This window comes from Neopelma chrysocephalum, unplaced genomic scaffold (genome assembly GCF_003984885.1).
Source record: "Neopelma chrysocephalum unplaced genomic scaffold, ASM398488v2 Primary Assembly neopelma1_26, whole genome shotgun sequence".
Lineage (NCBI taxonomy): Eukaryota > Metazoa > Chordata > Aves > Passeriformes > Pipridae > Neopelma > Neopelma chrysocephalum.
In genome coordinates, this window is record NW_020897695.1 from 15,600,297 (window position 1) to 15,628,134 (window position 27,838).

General features: G+C 37.8%; 1 protein-coding gene across 2 annotated transcripts in view; it reads right to left on the bottom strand.

Moving 5' to 3' along the window:
* The window catches only part of ELMO1 (engulfment and cell motility 1), a 314,601-nt gene that overhangs the window by 161,939 nt on the left and 124,824 nt on the right, over nt 1–27,838 (bottom strand). For both annotated transcript variants that reach the window (XM_027675681.1, XM_027675682.1), the window contains exons 13-15: nt 27,509–27,631; nt 26,016–26,147; nt 4,464–4,568 (exon numbers count right to left, since the gene is read on the bottom strand). In XM_027675681.1, the coding sequence (XP_027531482.1) occupies nt 4,464–4,568; nt 26,016–26,147; nt 27,509–27,631 (360 nt within the window). The remainder of the gene's footprint in view (nt 1–4,463; nt 4,569–26,015; nt 26,148–27,508; nt 27,632–27,838) is intronic.

Genomic DNA, 27,838 nt, shown 5'->3' on the forward strand with positions numbered 1-27,838 from the left:
AATTGGTGGCTAGCCAATGCTCAGACCCAGAGCTGCTAACTTTATTTGCATTTTCTGCCTGAAGCATCAATCCCTTGTGCTTAAAGAAAATGACAAGACACAGTATGTGACTTCTGAAGGCGGAATCTCACCCAAAAGAAGCAGTGAGTCCTGCTAGAATATAGCTGGTCAGAAACACAGAAGAAAAATATAGACAAGTCACCAACTTGTCAGTGCAAATTCATTAGAATGAGAAATGTGGATCCCACCAGAGACAACATCATAAAGGACTTCTTTGTGAATCATCTGACTTACTGTGAAATTCAATAATCTCCAAGCAAAATCCTACACTCCCTTCCAGATATACCAGAAGCTATCACTATAGTTAGATGCCTGTGAGGAAAACGTAAAATAAGGGAATATTTCAAGGGCAGTACATTAGAAGCTAAGGTGTAGTTGCCTTAAAACCAGTTTACCCAATGGCATCTGCTCTTTCTGCCTGGAAACACTGTTAAGTTAGCAAAGATGAATGGCAGTACACTCCCATCTAGAGCGGTAGCTTTGCTTTTGCTGCCTGCTGTCACAAATGCCTGAATGAACACTAACCGCAGATACAGGAGTCAACCTACCAAAATTGCAAAGCTACTGTTTCTAGAGAGGCAATCCCAGGCACAAACATGGCACATTTAAACACAGGACAACAACTACCAATTTTTACTTTTTGGGTTACAAATGAAAGAAGTGTTCAGTTTGGTTCCTTTAGTTTACACTTCACCCCAAATACACATCATTATTTTACATCAATATTAGCAATCACTGAAGTGCATGTGTTCAAAAAATAAAGGGAAATGAATACACACCAACAAGCATGTATGCATACAAAATATTTTGGTTTCATATATTTATACCTCTCTCCTCTTTCTATCTTGAAAACAAAATGGATCTGAACAATCTTGCACCACAAATTCTTGAGCAAATCAAAGACAAAGCACTGACAAACGAAAATAGTAACAGCAATGGTGGCATAATAGTATTTCCATGGAAAGGTTTTTCCTCAGATACTCTTTACACTCAGAAGAGTTCCAAAAGCACATTGCTACAAGTTACCAGTAAGAAAAATTTCAAGATATCTGTACTGACTAAAGTCTGTCTTAAAGTTAACTTATAATTTTGTTTTTAAAATTAGCAAAACGTAAAGCTGAAGTAGTTTTGGAAGCAAATTGAAACTGGGGGGACACATGACTTATCTGCTACAAAGGAACAAAAAAAAATTATCTGTCACAAAGCTTTATTCCAATCATTTTCTTCACTGTTAATTTTAATTATACACACTGACTGTCCTATAATTATGGAGCTTGGGAAGCTGCCAATTATTTCCTGTGGAAAATTTTAAAATTTCTTTCAGTAATTCAATAATACTTCCATCAATGCATTCCAAATACTATGTCATGACCTTCTAAAAGTCAAGCCTCTGACGATAGCGACTGATTATTTAAGTGGAACATGAAAAAAGCCAATGTATATCAGTCACTGATAGCACCAGACAATTAATTTAAAAAGAGAAAGAAAAGATAACAGGAAACTAATTCAATAGGAAGCTTTTTTAAAAATCCAAATGATAGCTAACGACACCATGCAGTCAAAGAAAACATGTTTGTTTTTTCCTGTTCGCTAAACAACTTTTCTGCTGGAGGCTCCAGTCATATTGAATAGCAAACAAAACCGAGATTCAACATCCGTTAACTCAAAGTCTACATAAACATTCTGTTTATCTGAAGGAAGACAGCATGTAAAGAAAACATATTACTGCAATTTCAGGAATAAGTATGCAACAGGAAAAAGGTGAATGAGAGTAGTGGATTGTGGGTAAGTAGGTAAAAAAGAATAAAACAGGAGAAAAAATCGTGATTATTTTTGTTTCCTCCTTCACTATGTGACACCCATATTTTCACCCTGAAAGGCCTTTTGCTTTCAAGATGCAGAGTCACCCATCTGCTCCACTGCCTTCACACCCATATTCTTCAACAAACTGCAATTATATTTACTCTTCTTACTTTAGTTTACTAAAGTACATTACTCTTCTACTGGTCTTTGAAACCCCTTTGTCAGTCCCCAAAAGGGTACTTCAGTTTCAGACATTCTTCCCACCTAACTAATCCATTTATTACACAAATTACTCTTAAGCAGAATCATTTACAGGAGGCAGAAAAAGGAATGAAAAGGGAAGAGATTACTTATTGACTGTATTCTCTTCTAACTTCTGCTTTTCATTAATATAAGAAGGGTCATGCAGCTGGGGCATCCTAAGAAAGTGGCAGGTCAGACTGCAGGGAATTGTGCTGCCCATTAAAATGCAGCACTGCCAATACACTCAATATGACTTTCTGATAGTGTCTCTACTTAATACATCACATTCTGTCAGGGAAAACTTTATATATTCCAAGTTCATTTCAAACCAACTCTGGGTTTCAGACTCAATTTCTAATTACTGCATAGAAGAGACATTATCTCATTTGAGGGCTTAGGAATTAACCTATGGCACAGGAGTCAACTGTATTGCAAAGGGTCAAGTTGAAATTAATCTGTCCTCCTAGGAACCAAAATATTTCCTAGTATCAACAATGAAGAAAAGAGAAGAGCTTGTGTCAAACAAGTTTCTCAGTATGCAAGTAGTACTTATAGCTAACAATTTCTTGAGGAAATTTTAGCTTGATCAGAGGAGAAATTTGTTAGGACACAGGAACAGAAATATATCTAAAAAAATAAGTAAAGTCAACAGGCTGTAGAAGTAGAGCAAACTGATGTTGTGGGAGATTTGGGAGCCAGAGGCCATGAAGGAAAGGTAATGTTAGAAGTAAACATGTCCCTTAGATGGGAAATACAAAAGGTACTCAGGCACTCTCATAACAGGAACCATGCAAGAATAAAAACAGGCATCTCAAAACAACAAAAAGTCCCAGTAATTCAGCACCTAAAGTACTGCGTTATAGAAACAGAGCTGAGTCAGCAATAAAGTCCTTTCTAAGGAGTGGCTAATTACATGCTTCACTGAATCCAGTTTTTAAGACAGCATTTACAACATGAAAATGAGAAATAAGAAAATACTGGGAGTTGACAGAGAACGCTGTATTTCAATAGAATTTCTGTCCTCTTTAAATTTTTTCACACTCTTTAAAACATGACTGTCTCATTTGGAAGCACTGGCTACCTCTACTAAGTATATTCTCTAAACTTGGAATTTTCAAAAGAAGCCTATGAAGTAGCGCAGTCCAGATCTTACCAAATTTTATTGAGAAACAGTAATCAATTCTTTTTTATAAACAAAAACACTATTCAGCATAGTTTATCCAGAAAACATGCTCTTTGTCCAGAATGTGAAATAGCCCCTCAGGGGCTTATGGGGATTGATAAATACTGTTGTATTGCATTCTATTACAGTGTCTTTTTTAGGAGTTATTGCTAGATTCAGACTGAGGAAAAAGATCTATTTAAAGAGCAAATCCTACAATCCTATGTCCATGGATATTGGCAGGCCCTTTAAAAACCTATTAGAACTTTGACACCAATCTGCTTTGAACAAAAAGCAGATGATAATGCATATTAAAAGCTGATTTTTAACTTTTAGCGGAAATGATTGGCCTGTTTACTGTCTCCTTGCTATACACAAATTTCTTTAAGCAGGTCTGCGTGTGCACTTTTTCTTGGGAAGTGAAACCATCCCTATGATCTCCAGTCACTGACTTTCTGGACTATCCTCTACTCTCATATGTGCTTGCCAGGTTTATGCTTGGCAAATACTTGATTTCAATAAAATTCAGGAAAGGTTGTTCTCTTCAGAGGCAGGTATTATTCATCTGTATGCCTCTTCTTGTAAGGATGCAACATAACTTGCTCTACCTACCTTTGAAATAACAAATGTAGGAAGTGGAGTGGGCAGGGGCCAGGAATGGGTTATGCAAGTGACTCGTGATACTTTGTAGGTATTTTACTCTAAGCATGACCTCACCTACAGCAGCAGTTTTAGTGGAAACATCTTAACTCTGAGGACACTGCCAACTCATTCACCCATCCAGGCATTCACTCATCAAAGCCTTCTTTTCACAAAAAACCCTGACAGTTTTTCGTAGACTTCGAGCAGGTCAGAGAATACTATACAATTACTAATTTCGAAGCTTATCACCATCCATTATGCATCTGACAAAGGCACAAGTTCATTTCCCTTCTCTTTGCAGGCCTAAGCAAAAAGTAGTATTTGCAAAAAGTAGTATCTATAACATTTGACTAGCAACGACAGACTAGATGTACAGCTTTCTCCCAAAGCTTTTACAGACTTATGTCATGTTTTAGTGTCATGTGGTTCACCTTCCTAGAGTTTGTTGTTAATAATACCAGGATTTTGAACCTCCTCTACAAAGTCAACTGTAAACAGTACATGGTCACTGTGAACAGGCAACCAGAAAAATCTCAACAATAAGAAACCTTACCCGTATGTAAGCATCCTGGTGATGTTTAGCAAAGTACAGCATGTTGTCAAGGGCCAGCATTCCTGGAGGGGTCTGCGTGAAATCCATCGCTGGGTTTACGTGATTCTGTAAAAAGATGGCAAGATCACTCAGTTAGGATCTTTACATAAGCCATCAGCTCCCCGGCACCATGTTAGCATGCTCTGTCAAAAAAGTCCAGCAACAGAAAGCTCTTAACAAAGAAATAGTCCATGCCCTAAAAGAACTTTAAAGCCTATGAGGTTATCATGTCAGTTATTCACTTCCATAGCTACGGAATGGAATTTCCTAAAGGTTGAATGCTTCAGAAGTGCAGATCTCCAAGTCTTTCATGGCAGATAGACTCCTTGGTGGTACTACAGATTAAAAGTACATGAAAATGCAGATATTTGAGCAAACAGACACCTATTTATATAACTGCTATGGAACTATTTCAAATAAACCTCAAAATGGAGAAAAAACCTACCAGACGAAATAGCTTTATTAAGTCTACTGGATTTTGTGGACTCTTGAAGACAAAGGGCCCCAGAGAAAACTTTATGAAATTAAATAGATTCACCTTGTGGAATTCAGGTACCTTTTTTTGTTACGTTCTGAATCTATAAATTTCAACTACAGAATTAATGAATGAACATGCCAAATATAACCAGAACTCGTTAGCTTCCACATGCACCTACATATTTCAAATATTTAAAATGTTCAGTTTCACATACTATATGAAAAAAATACATTTGCTCAAAATATTCATTAACCTAGATGATCTTTTGATTGGATGGAGTTAAATGTTTATTTGAGCAAGTTTTATGCAGTTCATGGTTTAGACATAAACATTTGCCTGGCTTCAACAGAGAAGCTGCTCGAAAATACAAAGAAGATTATGTCTCCATCAAAAAATGACTCTCTTCTACTATGGTCTTTTATCAAGATCACCTATGCAATGTCTCCTGCTCCACCCATCACTCTGACACAAAAAGATTTCCCTAACTGCTTTGCAGTGGCATTTCTATTCTGCAAGACCCAGCTGACAGAGACTTTAAAAGTGCATTTACTACCAGAAAACTGGTAGAGATCAGCACAGATTTCTGCCATTAGTCTGTTTCCACAGTGTGCTCAGAGTCTGATCCACCCACCTCACTGACAAAAGCATGGGTTTTACTACTTTTTCTTCTGTTGAGTCTGTCAGGCCATAAAGAGGTAGAAATGTGAGATTTCACTTTCTTGCCTATTTTATCTTTAGATGTATCATAGGTTGGTTTTAGCTAGTCAATAATTCATCGCCACATAAAAGATTAGAAACAGTAGAAAGCAAAAATTATACATTAAGATGCCTGTTGCAACTTTAAAAGTAGACAAAGACGGCTGAAGATGGCATGCACAACCTATTCAATGTACATTTCCAGCTTAGGAGAACCAGTGTACAAGCAAAAGAATCATAGGCTCATTATTTTCAAGAGGATGTCTAGAATCTTAGATTTTATATGGAAATATCTACGGAGTAGGTATTGCAGAAGGGTGGCAGTAGTCTAGGGCGGGAAGACAATGGCTTACTGAGTTGTATTTTCCCAAAATTCCTTTTTTTCCAAGCTGGGTTTTTGTTTGGTTGCTGTTTTTTCCACTTTTATCCGAATGATGGACAAAAGCACTTCATGGCTATTTCCCCAACTTAAGCTTTCATCTTCCACATTGATGCGTTTATCAGTCAGAACACTTAAAATCAGTACAAAACTGCTTCAAAAACATCACAAGCCCAACAGACTTCAGCTTCTGGGAGGAGAAAACTTTCCTTTCTACAATTTTCAAACCTTCCAAAAAGTGCATTTTAAGAGAGGTTGAGTTTGGCAGACACACAAATGTCCACCTGTATATCCATGCGTCTATCCCCCAACCCACCGTGAATATCTAAGCCAGTCCTTTTATGCATTTGAAACGACCTTCATTTTGGCCATAAAGTACGTGTTCTGGGCAACACCACTTGCTACTTAGCTGTGTCATGAGGCACATTTCCTTGGGAAAGCTGCTGGGAACCACATGAAGCACCAGTCAACAGAGAATCCTACAGCACCAGTTTTACAATGCCTTTTGTAAGCAGAACTTCAGCATAGGGCTGAACATACACTCTTGGCTCCCATGTTATAGCACAGGTAGGGTGCACTCGGATAAATACCTGGCAAGCAGAGGGGTACCCATCTATCTTACTTCAGCAATTAAAATACTAGTACTCATTTCACTGGTATTTACAATGTTTAAATAAAAGCAGGATATTTTTTAATGTTTCTAAAAAAAGGCTGACCTACTGTTGCTTGAATAGTGCTTTCCTTCTACATCTCAAATTTCCCATTCTACATCTCAAATTTTATAGAAACAAAATACAATGAGAGCATGAGAAATCTCATCGCGTTTAGTATGGATAACTTATTTTGTCTCTTATGATTACTACTAGTTCTATGTGCAACCAGAAAAGTGATCTCTCCATCACTTCTTACTTTTTCTCCAAGTCAAACCTATAAACCTAGCCATTTTTAGCTGTTTATTTTAAAAGTTTCTGAATCCCAGGATAACTAGGGCTTGATCTTCAGCTCTGTTAAGTCAAATAACTGGAGCTGATAATAGCTGGGGATCCACAAGACAGTTCTGGTATGTGAGAGACAATACATTATCTTCAATTATTCTTCAAATTCAAAAGAAATGTCAGACACTTTGTTTCCTTCCTCCTTTCTCCCTCCCCCTAAAATCATCTTTTTCTTAACATGATGAATGTTTGTGGTTGAAATATTAATTTATTGAGAGTGGGTATGGAATGAGATACAAAGCTAAATTATCTAAAATGCTATAGTGAATAATTCAGAAGTATGCAAACACTCCCATCTACAACATAATTTATTAAATATACAGAACACAGTTCTTCAGGCATATTTGTTGCATCTATTTAGTACAAAATCTACGGCACTTTTCTCTCTATAAAAAGCGAAGAGTAAGAAATACAAATGGAAGATTTGTTACGTCAATTTTTTCAGATAATTTTTTATTTTTTCCACTAGGCTGAGTAATAACTATGCATCTTTCAGCTTCAGCATCTGAGCAGTATTAACCGCTTACGCTCTTATGCTGTACACGTTAACATACCAAAAGAATCAGCAATTTGTTAACCAACATAATAGGATACTGTGGAAAAAAATACTCATGATTTTGGACAAGATGTAAACCCAAAATTAAAAAAAAAGTTAAAAATCATGTGGCATGTTTCACAAGATGACAGCTATTCTGGCTAAATCCCAGTGCAGTAATTATTTCAGAGAACCTAGCATTCTCATGCAGTCCTAGCTGTGTAAAGCTTTCTTCTCTGTCCTGAATGGCTTCACTGTCCTACTGTTGGCAATCTCTGAGGGATGTATAGATTTCAGTTGTAAGAACATGCCCTCACACCGAGATGCCTAATCACAGTAATGGTGTACTGTTCGTAACTGCTAATGGAATAAGTACTGCTCGTTCCTTATATTATTCCTAATAACAGTATCTTCCATGTGAATATGTCGAAGCACAGAAATAATTTATTTTCCTGCATTCCTAGGCCATTAACATACAAATTTATTTCTGTCTTGACATGCAATCTGTTCGTTTACACAAGAATTACAAATAAGAAAAAATGCTACATTAAAAAAACACAACAACATTTCTGCAGAGGTAGTCAGCTAAAACTCTTAATGAAGAAATAATTTTGTCCTTTTATTTAACAACACTATATTCAAAGAGATGATGATGGTGCACACAACTTCCACAATCCCATTTAACGAGATACAAGACTGACTCAGGAATTTTCAACCTTTATGTATTCAATGAAAGTAAGAACTAACAGATTTGGTTTTCTCTTGATAACTCTTTAAATATGAAATTGGAGCCTATTTTTTTAATTTTCAACAGAACTCTATGATAGAATGAAAATGTATCTGAAGGATCACTGAATGAATAAATAAATAAATAACTCACCTGTCTAACGCAAGTGAGAAGTATCAAAAGCTCAGCAACTGCTGTATCTTTGAAAGAACATGCAGGAAGTAACTTAAGATACTTTCAGTGCAAGTCATTTAAATCACATCCCCACCACATATAAAGAACTTCAGTATATTTCTACTGGATACTGTTTTCATGAAGACTTACAAACGATATTTTCATACAATGATGGTAGTTTTTCCTTTAACTAACATATTTTTAGCTCTTCTCAGCTTTGTGTTGAGGCAAATATTTGACCATTTCTACCAGCTTAAGTTTTGATATTTTTGTTGTTGTTTTTGTGACATTTTTGCAATACATATTATTAGACTACAAATGTTACCTTCCAATAATAAAATTTATGTAACATGTTAAGCAACAGACTTTCAGGATCAAGTTTGACCTCACCAATATAAAACCAACCTTCTTAATATCAAAGACATTGTATGTGCAATCTGCGCAAATTTGCCCTATGAAAGATTAAAAAAAAAATATTATTTGACTACTGTATTCCCTTAATTCATTGACCTACTGTGTAATCTAATGTAAAGCACAACAGAGTTCTACGTAAGTCACCACCAGAAATCTGTTCCCGTCATGAAAGGATGCTATGGTGGTCAAAATTGCAAAAATCCAAATGTTAGGGTAGTGCAATTAAATCAGCTAAAACCACCAGATAGAACAAAACAGGCATGTCAAAAGACAAGCACTACATATTTTCAGTCATGAATAAATTACATGTTATAAATCAAGACAAAGAGCTCTTGCATAATTCTTTGTACTTTGCACATACCTGTATTAGGGATACCTACATTACACATACCTATATTACATTGAGCTAATGCTTTGAATTCCAAAATCTTAAGCCCTAGGGACTGCCATTATTTTGAAAGCCTAGAAGAATACAAAATGAGTGCTATAACTTAGAGTGATCATGTCTTGTCCAATGCATGACAACGATGAGCCACCTCTCAGGCTTTAGTTTAGTTAACAAGGGCAGGCCTTAGAGTTAGATACATATTTAGCACTTCACAGATTGCTGACTTCTTAATACTGAAGTAATGTTTTCTGGGCCAATGTAGTTATCAAGCAGTAACAGGTCTCTTTCAGGGATATTTAGAATGAATCAATGGGACATGGCCTTTTCAATTACATTTTTTTAGTGTGGAAAATTACTTCCAGATATCTCCCTGTATCCACTGAGTTTACAGAATAACTGAGTAAGCTGTCAAATATCCACTTGCACATATAGCTAGACTGGGTCGAGAAACTAAAAGTCATACTAGTTTATTATTACTCCATATCATTTAACAGCTAGATCCTGCCAGATTTCCTGTCCTACACTTTTGGGCAAAGTCAGTCCACTTTAGATTGCTGCTGGATGAGACGAGTTGATCCAGACGGTTTTCACCACAGGGAACTAGGGACCTTTCCCATGAGACTTTCTAGAGGCCCAGCTGAAAGTGTATGAGGCAGGTGTCCCTCCAGTCAGTGCTGTTGGAGAGCAACCAAGGGCTACAGCTTTTCAGATAACTCCAGCTCTTACAAAATCATGCTGGAATATATCATCCACATCCTGGCCAGCAAGATATTTTCATATTGTTTGAACTACAACACTCATGAAATACACCAGGAAAAACTGGCATAGAGTATTCTCAACCTAAAAAGAGCTACTGTTATAAATATAGGCTTTTTTATGATTTCAGAATGTGCAGGAGATCAACTAGTTTATTTTTACCGGTGTCATTAAAGCAGTTTGCCTTCTCTACACAGATAGGATCTAAGGCATGAATTCCCATCCTGCCCAGCAGGAGAATTATCAAGCTAGCAAGATGACAGTCATGTGAGAAAACAGTGTGAACAATGCTAGCAGGAACAGCAAGCCAAAGAAATTAATCCATCTACACTGCAAATAAATGCAGATTAAATGTTTGCAATGAGACAGAAGTCATGCATGCCAGAAACAAAATCTGCCTGAGTAATTTTATTTCTATGAGTCCTATCAGATGTGTCAATTAGTTAGACTTAGTGTTCCTAAGTCTAATTTTGGCATGAAAAGCTTTTTTTTAATTTAGGTAACTTTAATGCAAGTGAAGGAAGGTACACTGTGACTTCCACTCATTATTTAAGCATAATGGCATAATGGCTCCACAATTAAGGAGAAATTCAGAGCACTTCAACAGACATTTTTTATAAAACTTAAGGAAAAGATAAAAAATAGCTAACAAGTGTGCAAAAATATATATTTTAGCATATGAACAAAACACTTGAGTTGCATTGACTATCAACAAGAAAAAAAATGTATTTCTAGACCCTTTTTTTAAGTAAAAAGAAAAGTTCAAAACCAAGTTCTGCCAAATCTTGAGCTGCTTGAATCAGATTTTTCTAAGCATAAGGCTACAGAGAAAGCATATTTTTGATTGTTTTAGTTACACTTCAGGCAGTTCTATCTAAACTTAACTATTTTGACATAACATTTGCTTCTGTAATTTAAGGTGCATTAATTTAAACAACTTTCAGTTGTGGTTTCTTTTAAAGAAAAATTACTTAAATTACAAGCAATCAATTAAGATAAGGGTAAAAAAAATCACTAGAACTTTCCTGAGGATGTGTATCTACAGGGAATCCGCATGTGAAGCAGCCCACTTAATTGCTGCATTTGCCTCTCCCTTATGACATCCCTCAGAAGACTTGAATGAAATTCTGAATGGGACCCTTCCTGCTGTAACAACTATCATCTCCAGTAAAGGATATGATGCTTATGTACTATGGTAGGCACAGCACAACCACAGAACAAAAAGATTGACACCTCATTTGTGCAGTGAATTTTACTGCCCTTGGAATTTCACTAATATCAATGACTGTGGTGGCTGAGGACATCCCCGCATCCTTACAATCTGTGTTGCTTTGAGAACAGTGAGCTTTGCAAGGAACCTAAAGCCAATGCCAAATATCAGAAAGGTAAGTTGGGATAGATCTCGCTCTCCTTTTAGATACTTCTGTAAAAAGGTTTCACGTTTTTCTTTTTCAAGCAAGCTAGCTAAAACAGCTGTCACGTGCAAAAGGAAAGGCTCAGGCTGCATTTAGTTCAAATAAAGAGTACAGAGAAGTCAGCCCTGTGTCTCAGAAAACCCCAGTTCAAAATGAATCAGCTATGTGAACCTACTGGCTGCCTGGTAGCCAGATAGAGCAGCTGTCCAAATTTAAAACAGAAAACTCCATCCCAGAGCTCCAGGAAACAGAGCTGAAATGTCATCTGTGGCTGGGCATACAGACTTGCAGAACTGGGTAAAAAAGCCTGCTACCACTTTGAAGCCTGTGGTTCACACACTGACACTTTGTTTATTACCTTGTGACTAAGTTAAGCTTCTAGTAACCACAGAGGACAGATCTACAGCAAAGGAACTGTCAACATATATGATATTTTAAATACCTCAGGATGGGCATACCCATGTACAAAATTACTATCTCTGCAGTCAAATCTTTCCCCTGCTTGAGTACAAACAGCCAAGCTTTGTAAAAGTCAGGGACAGGTTTGGAGTCAGGACCAATGTCTCCTAAAACCTGTGAGTCCATATTTCTATCTTAAGTCAACAATATCCTGTGCCCATTCTATAGGATAATATCATCTGTCCTCAATAGTGAGGTAACTAAAAAAAAAAAAAAGAAAAATCATTGGATCTATTCATTAGGGAATTTCAATTTTTCTTTTCCTCCCTCTACAGGAATGTGGAGCTCTTGTGACTCGCTCTGCAAAATGCTGATATGTTTTGCATGTCTGGGTATTGTTCTGCTCTGCCTTCGGTCTCCTCCAGATAGATGTCCAAAAGAGGATGGAGCTGCAGGGACCTCTGGAGATCACCTAGTCCAACCCCCCCCTTGCCAAGGCAGGGTAACCTAGAGCACATGACACTGGAACCCCGCCAGGTGGATTTTCAACTTCCCAGAGAAAAATGGAGGAAAATTTTTATAAAATTAAGGAATTTTTAAAAGAAGACATATCACTATTATTCTGTGATTCTACGTAGGGGCTCTGTAACAAGCTGACTACAGAGAGGATGGGGAACTGAGCAATATGTACATGTAAGTAACATACACTGTATGTACGTATGTATGTATACACTGAAAAATTGCATAAGCTAAAAAAACTATTCACAGTAATTAACACTGAATTTACACAGTTTCCCCAAACTACCATCATCAACCAAGGGTTTGTCTGGAATCAGCTATTCAAGCCAAGCCTTGTGAAACAGATGAAGCTCACACTACAAAAGAGGAGAGATGTCATTATGGTTGATCAGTTTTGTGAGGGCTGTTTCTTCATCTTATTTTTTTGTATGCAAATTCTGAGGCATGCAGGGTACATAACATCCAGAGAAAGATGTCCAAGATCCATCTCTAAGGGACAGAGTCAGAATACAATTCTTCTGTTACGATACACTTGAAGCAAACTACTCAGCCCAGCTACATTCAAATCTATGGAGTTTGCCTGCCCCCACGAGTTTATAACTGGGATGCATATAGTAAATGAGCAGCAAACAAGAAAACAATTGGATAAACCACACATAGTATATAAAAAAATATGCCATAAGTTCAATGTTCCATTGCATCTAATTTTAAATTAGTACATTTCCATTTGTATGTGGATTTTCTTCAAGAGAAGCATACTTTTTCAAATCACAATGAGTTTAAGATTTTTATTTTACAATTTCACAATTAAAAATAATGGAAAGGTATAAAAATATTTTAAAAAACTTTTCTTCTCTCTTTGCAAAACAATTTTCTTCATTAAGAAAATTATTTAAAGGATGATTCCTTCAACGCATATTTATAATAAGCACAAAATCATCCAATAAAGTATTAAAAAATCAAAACACAAAAGGACTGATGTTACACAGAGTCACTTCATTCACAGTCACCAACATACAACCACAGTTATTTCATTCTGGTTAGTTTTAACTTCATTCTTAAAGTGATATTGAAAGGTCAAAGAAGCTTGGTGGCCCATCAAGATGTGATTATTTTTTCTTTCTTTTAAATCTGTTCTTCTCTGGAAGGACTACAGCTAAGAGGAATTCAGCTACACATGGTTAAAGGCTGGTTGATCCATTTTAACAATGATCAAGTTGTTAGATGCCCATAGCTCCTGAGAAATAAACCTGGGAAATCACATGCAGCTGCGTGGTAAACAAGAACCCCAGCTTTAACATATGGATTTGCTGGCCCCTGTTATTGGTCACTATAAAGATGCATCTGACCCAGGAACCTCATTCTGTACAGTTATCAACTCAGATCAACAGTGCCAAGTTTATATAAAATTAGTAGGTTCTCACCACACACATATCATCCACTGCGCGTGCCACAAGGTCTGGCTTTCCTGGTTACAATGTACCCATTTTGGTTAATTAAAAAAAGTTCCTCAGGTTTTCTCCCAGCCATTTAAAACCTCATGCCTCCAAACAGCAATAATTCTCTTGCATTCCTCTGTTAGCACTCAGGATCAGCAGACTACAGTCTGGTGACGAAGAAAAAACGCATTATCTTTGGATTTACCAATAAATTTACAGTTTTCATCACCTATCTAATTTTTTTTTTCATTCTTGAGTATTTATTCCACACCACAATCACACTGGGCTGAGCAGCTCTGGAGTCACATGACAGCATCTCCCTTGTGGCCAGAGGAGGTCACTCCTCTCTCTCAGGAGGTTACACCCCACTCACATGTAGGGCAACCAGGCTGTTTCCCTGCTTGTGCCTAGCAGGCATCTACCCACGCTTCCTTGCACTGCTCAAAGTGGTGCAGGGGCTTAACAAAGAGATTTGCAGATCAAACGCTAACCCTGGGGGCCACTCCAAGTTATACCAGAGGAGATATCTCCCACCACCAACATCGACTTGAACATCTCAGCAAATCTAAATGTCAGTGTGGAGAGTTGAGTTTCAGCACGAACTTTGCTAAGTTGCAAACCTCAGTGTGCAGCGCTTCATTCTACGTGCAGCAATACTTTTTCCAGCGCAGCCCCGTTTTTCCCACAGCCTAGCACCATATACATAGCATGTCATGAAACCACGGAATGCTTTGTTTATGGCAAACAGTAACTTAAAACTATGAAACTATGCTTATAGGAAAGAATGCAGTAGGTTACACACCTATGGACTCCTAACAGTACCAAGGATAGGATGGCTGTGAGAGTAAGCTTGAGTGATTTTTATATTTCTGCCTCTTGGGTTTGAAAGAATATTGATACTTTGCTGCTATTGCTCACCTTTGCAGAACAAGGTCTGAGTTCGTGATCAAATGTAAGGTTTTCTGATTAGATCTATAACTATATTTACAAAAATCTCATCTCACAGATTTGTAGAGACTCTTGGGGGCGGGTGTGGGGAAAATAACTAAAAAAATCCAGATTGCAAGAAAGCATCCCTTTCACAGAACCTACATAAGGCTGAAAACCACTCAGACACAGGAATATTTTGGAGGGATAAAATATCTCACCAGTAAGCACCAGAAAGGAAATCCCACTTACAGTGCATCGTATCACAAACCACAACATGAAAGCCAAATTAAGTAACCCACAGAGGCATCATTTAGCCTAAACATCAAACATTTCCTGGCATTCAACTGAGAAATGGGAATTTACAGCCCAGAACAGTTATTTCTACTATTTCTAAGGCTGAAAAGATTGTATATCCATGCAAGTAAGCTGTTGAAAAACTTCTGCGAACAACTCACATCTGGTACGATGCTAGTGCCCTCTGCTGTGCAATATTATAGATTAGTTACCAGCTTTCTTTTAAAATTAGGTTCAGCTGCACTCCAAATAATATTGAGTCATATACATAGGGTAAGTCAAGTATTTCTATCTTCAGGTGAATTATAAAGAAAAACAATTCTGACAGACATTCAGTATTACTGTAAAGACAAGATCCAAGTACTCTCTTAGAAAACATTCTGTGAGATTTCCATGTGGAGCTGCACATTGCAAAATAGTCTAAAATAGTAATTTAATAAAATTAAAACTTTCTTTTGTTTTTCAACAAGTGAAATGGAGACTTGGTTTAGGGTTTTGGTTTTTGCTTTGTTTGTTTTTGTTCTTTTTTTCAGACTGAATTATCTCCATATAGCTTCAGAAAATTTAAATCGTCAGTTCATTTATATGTCCTTCTTCTTTCATTCTGTTTTTCTTTTATTGTACTTCACATATTTTGTTCACTTTCTCATACAGCTTTCAGCACCTCTCCTTGTGGTTGCTCTGTTAGAGATCTATTAAGCAGCAATATTCACAAAAACATCAGGGAAGGAAGATGGCTAAAGCAAACAGAAACTTGAAAAAGTGTTTCAATTACAAGTAAATCTGGTTGTGCCACCTGCAGTTCAAGTTGTCTGACACTTTCCACTTTTAGACTTTAGTATCTGATACTTTATAATCATTTTAACTATTAGAACAGAATGCCTAACCTTTTCTTTCTGTTCAAAAGCCTTAGCAAGATTTAGCAAACTATTTGATCATTTTTAGGCATGTTTTTTTAAGCTCTGCATTGCTCTTATTAAATCAATTTTTACATAACTGTTTTGTCAAGAAACCCCAGCCCACTCATGCTACGCAAGAAAAACTTCTAAGACTTGCTCTTGTGTCAGTTTTGAGATTCCTTTTGAACACAGTCTACATTTGACTGAATTATAAACGCTCAGGAACTGAATTTAACAAATCTCTTTGAAACACACACAGGTTTTTTTCTGAAGATATTGCCTGTCCTGAGCATTCCCTGGCCCCATCTTCCAAACTCAGAGAAAAAAACAAACCGGGAGTGGAGTGGAAAGAGAAGGGCTCACAGAATAGTGAGACGTGAGTGTCAAAGTCAAGCATTTGGGAATAGAAGGGCTTAGAAGAAGAAGTGCAAGAGTGTTAGGGCAGAAAACAAGACAGATAGGAAGGAAAACTACAAATATCAGCCTAGAGCTGAACAAGAGACAAGGATCATGACAGAAATATAGAGTAAAGTATAAAGGAGGAAAAAAGCAGAGGCAGATAAAAGAAATACTGCACATGCATGTATTTAAATGGGACAAAGAGTAAGGGAATGAATTAAGGCTTTAATGGCTAAAATTCAACTTTGCTGCTCTTCTAGTACAATGTGGTGCTGCATTTCTGGTGCACACAATATTAATAAAAAAGACAAATATTTCAAACATTTACATCCATTTAGATGTTTTCATTGGTTTAAGACCAATATTACTCAAGGTCCTAGGTTGTTATTCCCAGTGATTAGATCTTGTTCTTGTGATATTCCTATACACAGCAACAGGATTATACAGATAAATGTTGCTCTCTGAAAACAAAATGACAGAACTGGTCCTCAAGATCTGTTTTGTCTCAAACACTTCCAAAGAAGTGTTTACGAAAGCAAAAACAGTCATATAAATCTGCGACTACCTACATCTCTTTACTTAAAAGATGATCAATTACTGAAAGTGACAGTCACTACACAAATACATTCTTTCATAATAGCGAGCAATAAATATGTATGATTAGCCTTCATCTTTCAAAACTTACCCCAAGGAATAAATTAGTAATGGTTTTTTTCTAAAATAGGCGCTGAAAAATTTCAGCTTCAAAACAAAATGACACAATGGAGAATGATGCTCGCAAACAACGGAGAAGAGCAACCTCTAGTGGTCATAAAGGTAAAAACAAGAGGAGAAATCCTATCTATATTCCTGTCTTGGCCCATTGGTCTAACAAAAGGGAATTTCAGTGGCAAAGGGTAGAGCATGTTTTGGTTTTTTCCTGGCCATACCATCTGCAAATTTAAATCTGTTAAATAAAAAGATGCTCAAATCTACAAACCATGTATTACAATGAAAGGTGAAAAGAAGATTCTCCTTTCTGGTGGACTGCTATAAGAAATGGGTATTGCTGTGCTGAATAGTGCTTAATTATTACCTATCATTAGTAAATGACAAAATGTTTTACTTTAGAGTGTGCCATTGCTACATATAGAAATAGGGCAACTGACCTGAGGGGTCTGGCGCTTCCTTCTGTTTTGAGGCGAAGCAGCCTCAGCTACTGCATATCTGAATAGCTCAGCTAAAGAAAATCTTCTCTGAGTTGTTTTTTTCCCCTAGCAACAACTGATTTCACAAGTTTTGAAATAGTAGACAGAGAAAGAGAGGGCTGTAGGAGTAGAAAGAGTGGAGGATGGAAAATTACTAATAGCTTTCAGTAGTACAATCTGTCATCTATGCTGTTCTACCATTAAGCCAACTATTAAATCTTATCAATTTAAAATTTAAAAAGGATCAGATCTAGATTAGCACATATACAGTATTATACTAAAAATGTTCCTCTGCCACTGCCAAAGCCAACAAGAGAATTTGAATGTAAGAAAGCAATACTTCTATTACAGTTGAAAAGCTTTCTCAAAGGATAAAAACCTACGATCACTGCAGAATATCATCAACTGGAGGAAACAACAGGGAGTTCTGAACCAAATAGCTGAAAACGACCATTCATGACCTTTGTGATGAGTTTTTCAGCATTTAATACCAGTTCCAGATTTCAAGTTCAAATCACAGAACTTCAGCTTCCTGTTCAGGGCTTTTCCAGTCCTACAACTCATCATGTTGTAAGACTTCAGTCAGGTCTTCATTTTTTAGGAAGAAAAATTATGACCTGAGGATGGTCTTCAACAAGAATAACTAAGTAAATGCATCACACGGGGTCTGCTTTGTCCATATCCCTCTCACCCTCCCTCCTGGGAAAGTTTTATTCTCCCTAGTTTGCAGACTGCTACCATTAATCCAGATGACTAGCTGGAACAAAGAGGCTTCAGAGATCTAGCTGACATTAGTAACTCCACAGAATGTAAGGACTATTCATATTCCTGCAGGGCTTGGCATCCCAATCCCATCCTGGTCTTGCTCCATTTTAACTTCTTAAAGCTTTACTCAATCTACTGCTTAATTGACTACCACTAATCCACACCATGCAAACTACTCAGTTGTGCACTGCCCTTTCACTGCATGACTTCACTCTCTTTACTTTTCATCAGTCAATAATAAAGGACGAATTATTATCACACAGCAACCTAAGTACTGATCTACTGTCTTTCTATCAGTGCAAATCTGAACTTTCTTTTAATACACACACACCATCCCCAGGAAACCTGTGGTTCAAACCTGTGGTCAAATAATTTATCACTATATGTTACAATAAATCAGCAGTTCAAGCTAAATTCTTCAAAACTAGGATGCAATTATTTCACAGCCCAGAATACTAAGCAAAAAGTAACATCATATCTTTAAAAAAAAAAGTTTAATTTATGTTTGAACTATTCAAGTCACAATCCACAACATTATGTTAAGAAAATGAAGGGGAAAGCATTTTGTCCATAGATCATTTAAGAGGTGGGGTTAGTAGTGCTGACTATTATTACCATTGCCCAGCGTTTGCCATTACTAGATGCTGTTCCCAGTTTTTAATGTCTTGGACAGTACTTATCAGGCAACTGAAATTCTTCACACTGAGGCAAATATTGATATTGGGACCATGTAGCTAAAACTCATCAACCCATTACTGAAAATACAGCACAGAAAAAAAGCAAATTGTTGATTGTCTTTAGAAAGTCCTGACAAGTTTCAGTGCAAGGGCTGGAAATGAGAGCCAGCTGACTGAGCAGGCTTCATACTGATGGAGGAACAAACAGAGGAGGAGGAGGAGGTGGAGAGAGGGAGACAAGGGAAAACCCAGAGGAGAACCACATCACAAGGAGGGAGTGAGAATGAAAAAAGACAAAATTTAGAGAGATTGAATGAATGAAGTAATGGGGATTGGTGATCAGACATACTGGAAAGAGATGGATCCAAATGGAGGTCAAAACGGAAAAAAGAGCCCAAGGGCATTGGGAAATGAAAACCAAAGACTAGGGAAAGAAATGGAGAGAGAAAAGCCATAAGAGCTAAGGAATTGGAAAGCAAAGTGAGATACCACAGTAGAGAGACTCAATAAAATATATCAAGACCTGAAGGAGGTTACTGAACACAATCAATTTAATTTGTCAAAGGATAAATATTCTGTCATACAGAAGACAGCCTGAGAAGGGTTTCCACTTGAGATTGCTGCAGGAAAAAATACACAGGAAGAAGTAGAATGGATGCAAAGGGAATAAATCACTCTGGGTGGTTATCCAGGCAGCTCCTGTCTTTGTCTTAAGCTACTCTTGGCCACAGCAATCTAAGGACTCTCTATTCCATATAGTGAATGACTAAGATTCACCTGCTCTGGAGGAAAACCCCCTGGCTCACTACAGTCTGGCCTGTAAATGGGTCATGCTTGGAAAGGTAGTGTCTTGAACAGCTGCTTCCCATTTGCTGGTGCAACAGAGCTAACCTAAACTTCAGGCCAAACCTATTGATTAAATCAGCAACAGATCTGGCCTGGTGAGAAAGCTATACCTAAAGACAAGGAGATTTTAAGGGAGACTGCAGGACAGGTGACATACAAGACAGTCACTAACTCTATGCTCTTCATTTTCCAAATACCTGATTTGATACACTCAGCTCTACAGACAGTAACACTCGTACAGTTCTAACAAAAGCCATGCACTGAGGAAAGCAGTGGGTGTTCCAAAAAATAAAGTCCTAAGAGCATATTCCTTTAGCCAGAAAATTCAAGAAGGGAAAAATATTCCCTTCATCTTTAAATGGGCAACACTATCCCTAGGCTTCAGCTAATGAACTATTCAAAGAGACAATGAGAAGCACCACAGAAGAACCCGTGAGAAACCTGAATAGTTCTTATCTTCAGAGTGCTACTTGGATATTGTGCTGTAACACAAGGGATTTTTGAAGAAGATGATCAAAAGATAAAACAAAGTAGCTGCTCATCTAGGACATGAAGAAGAAAAAAAACATACAAGTCTGGAAAAAATCTCAAAAGCAAGTCAGGTGTACATTCTGCCTAAGGCATGCTTTGGCTATTCTCAACTATCTTTGAAGTTTCTTTCCAGAGATCTCTACAAGACAAATTCTCCAAATTATCTATTCTGGTGCTGCTTCTCCTCATATTAATAAGTTTTTGCAATGTCTAACAAATCAGCTATGTGGCTATTTAAGTCATCCATCTAATTACTCATGTCTCCTTTCAGACTTCTCTTAGCAACCTTGTTTGTTGGGGTTTTTCTCATATAGTATCCATGGGTTTGTTTCCTGGTTGCACCACTGTGAAACATATTATACAAACTTTCTCATAAAGGATCGAGCTCTATCTTTAAACTAGTAACAACTTTCGTCCCCATCGTTCCAACCTAAAATCTTTCCCATAAATGGATTGCCATCTCTGCCTTTTAGCTTACATATAGTTTCCTCCCTTTCAGCACTTTTACACTTAAGACTTCCACAGGATTCAGCCAGATTGGCTAAACAAGGCAACCTTTCTAAATTAACTCTTGTAAGACATCTCCCTTATCACTGCACAAGCCTCACACTCAGCACACATCTCACATTCAGTCACTCCAGGAGTCACTGCATAGTTTACTGAAATTATATAGCGTTCTAGATGATGTCTGAGAAAGTCAGAAAATGGCCTTAACAGTTTATCTGCTTTAAAAATATCTTTCTGGATATATCCTAGCTTAACATTTGACTTTTTTTGTGGCTGTGTTGCACAATCTCTCTTATCTTTTGCTACAGACAAGATACTTGCCTGAAGGTGAAATTCTTGTCAGGGGTCCTAAATGAACACCATATCTCTTTGTATCACTGAACAAAATTACATTTCTGTCTCTGTAATCCAAAAGGTCATTTAATTTGTGAATAACATGGTGATTCTTTCATCAGTGTTTCCCATATTTGTTTAATCAGAAGATTTCATCTGCATATGTTCATTCTCTTATGTCCCCACCGCTAATATTTTGAAAGTCAAGCCCATGCCTTCCTCTTCAAGAACACTCCACTATTCTCTATTTTGCTTTCAATTGTCACTTTTTATCAGACAGTTCCTTACTGATTTCAAAGCCCCTTCATTAAACCACATTTCATTTTGCTACACTAATAAATTCCAATGTGGCACAGCAGAATTATGAAATCTCTTTCCGTGTTGGCTTTTTGCATTTACACTAACCACTTATATTTAATTAAAGAAAATTCAAACAAAACAAACAAATAAAAACCCAGAAGCTCTACACACCAAAAACTTCAGAAAACCTGTTCTAGGATGATAATTTTGGGGGGGTTTTCCAACATTTTAAGCTACCTAAGCTTCTTAGAATTTGTTCACAGATGCCTCTAAACAAATGCTTTTGCTACAACTTCTCAATGACAGTAGCAATGTTTAAAAAATTATGATGAAAATATACAGCATTATCAATTTTTAGTGACTATTACCTACCTCGATTATGGGACTTAAGTTTACTCAAATACAAGGGGGAGTATTCAGGCTACTTAATTTGCAATTGACTCAGAAAATAATAAATAATTCAATAGGGTGGAGCGTATCTTAGATCTCCTAATTGGGTATTTTAGTTGTATTTATTAGCATTTTAATAAATGTCCTCAAGACTGTCTCCTCTGAAATTCTCTTTGCTCATAATAAACAGTTTATCACAACCATCTGGAGAGGTCTTGTGGTTGCTTTAAAACTGAATGTAGGTTTTAACTATGAAGTTTTACAAATTATATTGTAAACTTCTGAAACCATGTCTGGAGTTTGTCTCTTGTGGACATTTTATTTGTAGTGGGGCAAGACTTTTTGATGTGGCTGAGAAAAATAAATAAGATTCTTGCATTTCCCATACAGAAAGAGAACAAGCAGTCTAGGAACAACTTAATGGCTAGACATGGTTTTACTCTCCTTTAGAATGAATGTTTAATCAGTTCAAGAAATTAGCTTCCTGACCATCAGTACCAGTGGAATGAAGACAGCATTCAAAGTCAGCCTCCTATTTGGCGGGTTTCTTGTATCACACAGTCAAAACAGGAGGAAGAGAAACCTCCCGCTATTCAGATTATAGATCAGTTTGCTAATGCAACCCTTTGCCTGCAACTTATGAAAGCACTGAAGAAACTTTAATGAAAATAAGTAGATGCAGTGAAGGCAGCCAAGAGTCCAGTAAGAGCACTGCCCATGCGAGAGGCTGGGGATAACCAGTCAGATTTCACAACAGATCCTGCTTCCTTCCCCAGCCCTGTGTGGACGGTCATATTCCTCTTCAGCTGAGAAAAAAGTGTACATGCAGTGTCACCCGGACTCTTAGCTCAAGGTAAAACTTCTGTACAAGAGCAGAATAACTCTCCTTGCAGCTCATCATTGACATTTTTATTATTTGTACATTGCCTCATCACACTGCCAGTAGGATAACCAGCCTCCCATTAGGATTTTGCTATGGTGTTCCTTTCACAGCTTACTTTCACATACTTCTCATCTTCCATTATGCCTCCCCGCATTTTCTTCATTGCTTTAATCCCAGTTCCATTACCTCCTAAACTTTGCTCCCCATCCCCTTGTGAAAGGCTATCACAATTAAATAGTAAAGAGTGCTGCAGTTACCCTTGACACCTGCCAGAGTGTTTTCAGTAGGCTTCCCAATGAACAGCCCAAATGAGAGTAATGAAGATAATGAATGAGTCTCTGCTGCACAGGGACAGCAAAAGAGTTCCTGCAAACTCAGACAAGACTAACACATTTTGATTCACATCAAGTGTTTTCCTAACAACCCTATCAACTAAAACATGTTGTTGTGAATAATCTCAGCTCTGAAGAATCAAAATATGTCCTGTGAGATAAACAAAACCACTGGAATAACTAGTGCCAGACTTCAAAACTAGTGATACTTAGTCCTTGTTAAGAAGCAGAAAAAATAGAATTGAAATTCAGATCTGTGTGTGAGTACCAGTTCAAATTCTGTTGGGTATTCTGTTATATACTCAGTTTTCTAGCTCCAGTTTTAAGAAAGCAAGATCAGATTTTCAGAGGAGCTGAGTTTTCAGTATCTCGTAAAACTAGAGTGAGCAGCAGATATCTGAAAGTGATCAGCCTGAAGTAGAGAACAATTGTTTTAAACTTCTTTCCTTGATTCTTCCATATGTCACAATCTCTGTACATACAACTCCACCATGACTTCAGCGTACCCCATTATTGCCTCTGTGTTTGTCACCATTTCCTTCTTTGCCACCAGCTACTTTTCCTTCTCCTATGACAGTGGCCCCCACCTCTGTTCTCATCTACCACAAGCTGGGGACTCTATATGTAGCCCATCTGTCTCTAAACTAGGGCCTGCATTTTCTTTTAGTTTCAGCCCTGAGGGCAGAAGGTCCTCTGCTCATCTCCCCATAGGAATTGACAGTCTCAGAAGCTGGGACAGCAATGGTCTTCTATCACATAGCAACTGAGAACAGATTAATAGATGACAAAAAAATACCCCCACACTGAGCTTCAAAAGCTTCTCAGAGCACTAGTTTTATGATGATGCTTACAGCCCCAAAATGCCAAGATCTTTCCTTCCCATCTATTTACTTATGACTCCTTACAGATACAACAGTACTGATCCAGCAGGAATTTTTCCTTACTCATCAGTCCTGAAAACAACTATCAGAACCCAGAAAGCCTCTACCCAGTTCCCTTGTGGTTTGGGGAGAACTGATCCCTACGCCACAGAGCTGAGCAGAGCACCCAAACTGCACAGTGAATTTCAGCTTGCACCAACAGTGTTGAAAACTGTGGCTACTGTACTATATTCACTGTATATCTGCCAGGCCAACAGCACAGTAACGAATCACGTAAGCTATGAAGCATACCATTTTACCCAAGGAGAAAGAAAACTGCATACTAACCTAGAGCAAACAATAAATCAAGATACTGATTGCAGTGTACATATGCATGCTCTGTTTCCAGAGGGGGGAAATACACATTATTTATCAATATATAGTATGCAACAGTTCAGCCAGATTGTGCTTTGTTCCCCAACACAATTTCAGGCAAGACTAGAACTCCAATTCACCTGATTAAGTCAGGGTAAGAGATTCTGCATTCTGCATGAATAGATCCCTATTCACAGGTGGAAGGACTTCAAGCAAACAAAACACAAGTGAATACCACTGAGACCTATCTCAGATTTATTGTGCTCATCAATCCATATTATTATTAACAGACTATGATGACTTTACAGGGTTGAAACAGATCCATTAGGCAATGCTTGTTCATCAAAGATATCATTAAAAGCTAGATTTTAATTATGACATGTCATTCAAAACTACATGCTTCAACCTCAGATAGTTATTTCTTCCAACTAGAATTAGAGTTGTTTAGGTTGGAAAAGACCTCTAAGATCATTGAGTCGATCTGTGCCATGATCACCCCTAAACCACATACCTAAGTGCCGTTCCTATTTGTCTTTTAAACAGCTCCAGGGCTGATGACTCAAGCACTTCCCTGGGCAGCCTGTTCCAATGCTTGACAAGCCCTTCCGTGAAGAAATTTTATGTAATATCCAATCTGAACCTCTCTTGTCATGTTGCTTGTTATTTGGGAGAAGAAACTGACCCCCCACCTTGCTACCACCTCCCTTCAGGTGGTTGTGGAGAGAGATAAGGTCTCCCCTGAGTCTCCGTTTCTCCAAGCTAAACAACAACTACCTCAGATGCTTCTCACCAGATTTGTGCTCCAGACCCTTCACCAGCTTCATTGCCCTTCTCTGGCCTCACTCCAGCACCAGAATACCTTTTTTATAGTGAGGGGCCCACAACTGAACACAGGATTTGAGGTGTGGTCTCACCAGTGCAGGGGGACGATCACTGCCCTGGTCCTACTGGGCACACTGTTTCTGGTACAAGCCAGGATGCCACTGGCCTTCTTCGCCACCTTGGCACACGGCTGGCTCATATTCAGCCAGCTGTTGACCAGCACCACTGGGTTCTTTTCCTCTGAGCAGCTTTCCAGACACTTCCCCAAGCCTGGAGTGTGTCATGGGGTTGCAAGACCCAGCATTTCACCCTGTTTAACCTCACACAGTTGGTCTTGGTTATCTTCCACACACTTCAGGAACCTCCTAACACTGTTTCTTCTCCAGTGTATCATATTTCCAGCTGACAGCTGGCAAGTTTGAAGTCCCCCATGAGAACAAGGATTAGAGATCCCAAGACTTCTCCCAGATGCTTATGGAATATTTTGTCTGCCTCTTCATCCTGGTTGGTGGTCTGTAACAGACTCCCACCATGATATCTGCCTTGCTGGCCTTCCCCCTGGTCCTGACTCATAAACACTCAACCCTTTCATCACCATCATTAAGATCTAGGCAGTCAAAACATTCCCTAACATAAAGGACTATCCCACTGATTCTCCTTCCTTGCTTAGCCTTTCTAAAGAGTTTATAGCCACTCATTGCAGCACCCCAGCTTCTGCTAAAGCTGTAAATTGGGATTTCTGGGGATGGGAGGAAAGCTATTCCCTTTTAGGAAACAGCAGACCAAGTAAGAGAAGTGACTGATCAAAGCATGTACTATAATGGATGCCCTCACCCACTTTCAGTGGACCACTACAAAAAAATACTCACAATAAATCCAAGTTTTTTATAGTCTCGAGTATACATAGACTTGCGTTTCTCCATACTGCCACTACTGTTGTTAGGTTCAGACTCTGCATCAAATGCAATTCTTCGGAGTTCAAATATGATATCCCGTTGAGCCTATGTCAAAATAAGATTAAAAAAAATTGGTTAAATAACTTAAATTTCAATTTAATAAACAATACCACAAAAGGTGTTTCAAAACACTGTATTCCCTCCAATACTCAACCTTTCTGTGTCTAAGTTCCCTACTTTGTACTTGGAGAGACAGTCAGTAAGAATGACCTTGTGGTTCCCATTTTCAAAAGTCATCACATTCAGGAGATTCACATGCAGGTGCCCACTGCTGACTTTAAGAAGCAGGACCCACATTATCAAGGTCTAACTACACACTTAATTTTAACCACAGAAGCCAAGAGATTACACAAATTTCAAATTAAGCTGGTAATGAAGCTGGTACTTAAATACTTTGCTGGATGAAATCAAAATGACTCAGCACTCCGAATTTGTTTTTGTAACTGTCCATTTTTGCTACCACAGAAATGGGCAAGAGAGGAATTACTACACTTACACATCGCTACAAATGTCTCAAGACAGTGATAACCACCCTATCATAATACTAACAACACTGTGGTAGTTACTCTCTATGGAGATATGTGCTAGTTGACTGCATGTACATTCCCAAGGGTCAAACTTCCCTGCCTCAAACTTAAGAAACAGGAAGGATAAAAACCTACAGCATGATGTTACTTATGGTAAAACTATCTAGCTGTCCCACCTTCACTTCTCCAAATTATCAGCAAGTCTTAACATAACTTCCTCTTAAAAATGAAATCAGGTTCCTCCTTGTACGGGGCCTAAAAAAGGCCACAAAAAATAAACAAACAAAACAAATCTTCCATATGGCTCATTGACTGTATATTTAAATCTCTTGAATCTCCTAGGGGATTAAGTGTCTCTTTTTGCACAGTGAACTACATTAAAGCCAGTGTTTGGACACAGAAGCAATAAACTAATGAACAACTACCATATAGGTTCCCAGTATGAAAAACAGGGTTTATTGTTACACAAAATTAACTTCAAATCTAGCATGCCAGATAGTTTTCATTTAAACATTCAATTTAGCTCTACAGAAGTACTTTTAGGAAGGACTATACATCTCTGTTGCTTCTGAGAAGCACACAAAGGAAACAAATGCTGGACTGGAGCTCAGAGTTTCTGCTCAGGAAGACACAAAATTCAGTTCATGGAACTACACGCTAAGGAGAATGGTCTGGCCATTTTGTTCTCCTTTTGTACAATGAATGCAATAGCCAGTACATCTAATCACAACCAAAAAACATAACCCAACTTCACAGAAAGAGAAAATGAATGACTTATGTAAGTGTTCCTAGAAGTCGTTTTTCCTTCATAAAGAGCTTTAGGTACATCACTGAACAGTTTCTGCTTCCTGCTAAGACTAGATCATGCCAGATGCTTACCTGATCTTGTGGATCCATTTTTGTCATCATTCTGTCTTCCAGAAGATTAAAGGTAAGTACTTGCAGAACATAAAGCTGGTGTGCCATTTCATTATTGATGGCCCTCTGTGCCCTGATAACATGCTGCAAAGAAAGAGAAACTTTGGTGAATATCATCTTACAAGAAAATTGCATTAGGTGCAGTCAAGTATTTCCATTTTTCTCAGTATGTGTTTGCTATGCAATAGTGTATATATGCTCCAGAAAAGGAAAAAAAACCCAACAAAACACAAAAAAAACCCCACAGACAATCAAACCAGGACTAGCACTACTGATTTACATACTGTATAA